The sequence below is a fragment of the Nelumbo lutea genome, chromosome 1, assembly GCF_056320005.1.
Source record: "Nelumbo lutea isolate HS-2025 chromosome 1, American lotus-T2T, whole genome shotgun sequence".
In the NCBI taxonomy this organism is placed as follows: Eukaryota; Viridiplantae; Streptophyta; class Magnoliopsida; order Proteales; family Nelumbonaceae; genus Nelumbo; species Nelumbo lutea.
The window spans coordinates 190,548,620-190,551,787 of NC_142684.1; the positions used below are offsets into that span (position 1 = coordinate 190,548,620).

Here is a 3,168-nt window from a genome sequence, read left to right on the forward strand (position 1 = left end):
TGCTCATCTATAGAATGACCTGTCATCTACCTTTCCACGAGGATTATAATCGGTAGTGTCTCTCTTTCTTGAGTCCGTGTTTCCTGCACAATGCATACTGAAGACCTTTTTGTACATCCAATCAAAGAATGGTGGTGTGTTAAAATTTCACATGTAACAGACGTTTCAGACGTCTTCCCAATTTCTAGTATAAGTTCATAGAAACAACAAGTAAAACTAATCTTAACCGCGATCAACCATCGGAAGTTAAGATTACAGAAAATAATCTGAAATATATTTTTGCAAATATGTCAAAGAAAAGATGCTTGATGACTTACCTCTGTTTTTCCTATTTCTGTTCAAAGTAAAACCACCGATCGTTGAGCTCCGAGAAAGATCCGGCTCTTCTATTCCTGTTATTCCTTCCCATGAAAGATAACCAAGAAGAAATCCTGGAGTTAAAACAGAAACCAGTCAACGATGCTCTGTATAAAATGCAACCGAAGGAGAAAAGAGAAATAAAGCCTCTGAAGAGGGGTGTTGAAGAAGAACGCATTTATCAGTCCGAGAATCGTCTCAGTGTTCACGTGTTTAATTCCTGGAAATAGGAAGTCAAGGTGGAACTCTTAATTCTCCATTGTTTGATTGTGGAACTCTTAATTCTCCATTGTTTGATTGTTGATTCCAGTTGGTTTATCAGTCGGAGAATTGTCTCAGCCTTTTAGCGTTTAATTCCTGGAACCGGAAATCAAGGAGGAAGTCTTATTCTCGATTGTTTAAATTTCTTGTTTTATCTTTGAATGAAATAGGAAAAAGAAAGCCTTTTAGCGTTTAATTCCTGGAATCGGAAGTCAAGGAGGAAGTCTTCTTTTCCATTGTTTAAGTTTCTTGTTTTATCTTTGAATGAAATAGGAAAAAGAAATTTAACCGTATTTTTTATTTGTTTTAAAATTTTAATATACTAAAAATTGGGAAGACGCTTGAAACGTCTGTTATTCTAACTCACACATGTGAATTTTTAAGTATTTACATGACAATTTTTAATTAGATGTACAGAAAAGTCTTCAGAAAGCATTCTGCAGGAAATCCAGACTCGTCTTTTTCTCGTGGATATATAGGGTGTGTTCATAATTCAAGCGATTCCTGCTCATCTATAGAATGACCTTTGTCATTGTCGGTAAGCTACCTTTCCACCGGGATTATAAGCGGTACTGTCGTCTCGTGGATATATAGGGTGTGGGTAGAGTACTAGAGACTTGAATTTCAACCCAGGAATACTTGATCACACTTCACATGAATATTTATAACCTTTCTACAACCTATATTGAACTTCAAAACTGACAGTAATCCGATAAAATGGACTCCCGATCTGATGATACTTCTTAATTTACAAACCCCCCCCCCCCTTCAAAAAAACATCTGCTGGAAACTGATGAATACGTTATTTGCCGATGATATATGTCTATATATACTCAATATGGAGGATCGATCAGCAACTGTTATACACATTTCGTTTCCAGCAGATCCAGAGTTCTAAAAAGTATTTGTCGATGATATTTAATAGAGTGAATACTACGACTGCTGATAAGCTTAGCTTGGGCCGTGTTCCCAATAAGTTGGATCTAACCCCAATTCTAGCCAATCTCCAACTTTCAAACCAAACTATTAAGCTTATTTATTTTAGATCGACTAAACCAAGTATATATAGAATAAGGTAACTTTGAATATTATATGCGTAACACCATAATTATTAATTAACAGCAACTCAACACAAAAAACAGGTGCAGTGCTATATATCAAGGCACACTTTATTTTGCAATACCAGTCTGTAAAAAGCTACAACCACCATAGCCAAAGCCAGATTCAGAGATGTTATTGTAGAGAATCTCCGTCTTGTATAATCTCATCTCATGGGCAGAACACAACCCGATAGTTAGTACCACCAGGACAGGTGAATGTGCTGGTGGCATCATCCTTGGGGTAACTGTAAGCATCTGGGCACCTTTGCTTGAAGAACTGGGACAAGGGTGTGGGTCCACAGCTGCCAGAGTTACAACAGTACTGGTCAGTCTTATACACAGTGCATGGGTTGTTACAGCCTCCGGGGGTCTTGAGTTCAGCTGGACACTGTCCGATGATATCAGCTGCGCATCTGATGCCCCGGCAGTTGCCGGTGGTGGGGCTGAAATCCATGGGGATGTTAAACCCATCGATGACTGAGATGTCGAAAAAGTCCATGTTATTGAACTGATTCAACGCGTATTCAGCTAAGGTGTTGGGTGGGGAACCATAGCCTTGGCATTGCAGGAGCCCACCACAGTCACCGGTTTGACACTGTCCCCGGCCGTTGGCATCGAAGTTGCAGTTGGTACGGCCCCAAATTCGGGCCATCGTTGTGCCTGCCGGCACGTTGATAGTCCACGATTGCCCCTGTTCGAGTCGTTGGCCACCGCCCGGGGAAGCGGCTGCCCAGACTGTGTAAGGGCACTGGTTTCGGATCTCAAATGTGGCTGCCTGGGTGAAGGTGAAGAGAAGAGCGGAAATGAGGAGGAAGACTAGGGCGAGTTTAGCCGGGGATGATGAGGTCGTCATATTGGCAACTAATTAAAGAGAATAATGAGGGCTTTCTACCATGAGCTTAAGCGGTTAGGCTTTTCTTTTTTAATAGAGGAGGTGTGATCACTATTCACTAGCGTTAAAAATTATGCACATTTTCTTGACTGGACCTGGAGTCAATGCGTCACAAAGAAAGTAAGGTTTCTGATTGGTGGGTCCAGTTGGAAACTTCCTCTCTACACGACCGACTCTTAATGATGATCGTTGAAACATGAACGTGCTATTTTGAGGTCTAAATCAGTTTTCTTTACTGAACGATCTCACTAGCAAAATGGCTAATACTTGATAAAATTTTATGTAACTATTTTATTTATAAATATGCATATATTAATTAATACATTTTTCATCTGTTTACAAGCTAGTATGCCAAAACCTTCATTATGTACAATATTTGAATATAATATCTATGGGAAAAGCTCATTATTAGTCATTCAATTCTATTTGCATCATCCAAGAGGAGCACTGTGTGCCTGGGTCCAGGCCCGGGCCCATCCTATTGTTCATGGGTACAAATAAGATGGCTGTAATTTCATCATGTATTTAGAGGTGCAAGTAGGGCTGGGTTAGGTTTGA

General features: G+C 40.0%; 1 protein-coding gene across 1 annotated transcript; it reads right to left on the minus strand.

Annotated features, from left to right (window-relative positions):
* Nucleotides 1-1,682: 1,682 nt before the first annotated feature.
* On the minus strand, nucleotides 1,683-2,617 carry OSM34 (osmotin 34). The gene has a single exon (XM_088961793.1). It carries the CDS (start codon nucleotides 2,569-2,571, stop codon nucleotides 1,888-1,890), a length of 684 nt encoding a protein of 227 aa, XP_088817919.1. The 5' UTR covers nucleotides 2,572-2,617; the 3' UTR covers nucleotides 1,683-1,887.
* Between the last annotated feature and the right edge of the window lie 551 nt (nucleotides 2,618-3,168).

Coding starts and splice junctions, on each gene's coding strand:
- OSM34 (XM_088961793.1), bottom strand. CDS start 2,571: ATGACGACCTCATCATCCCCGGCTAAACTCGCCCTAGTCTTCCTCCTC.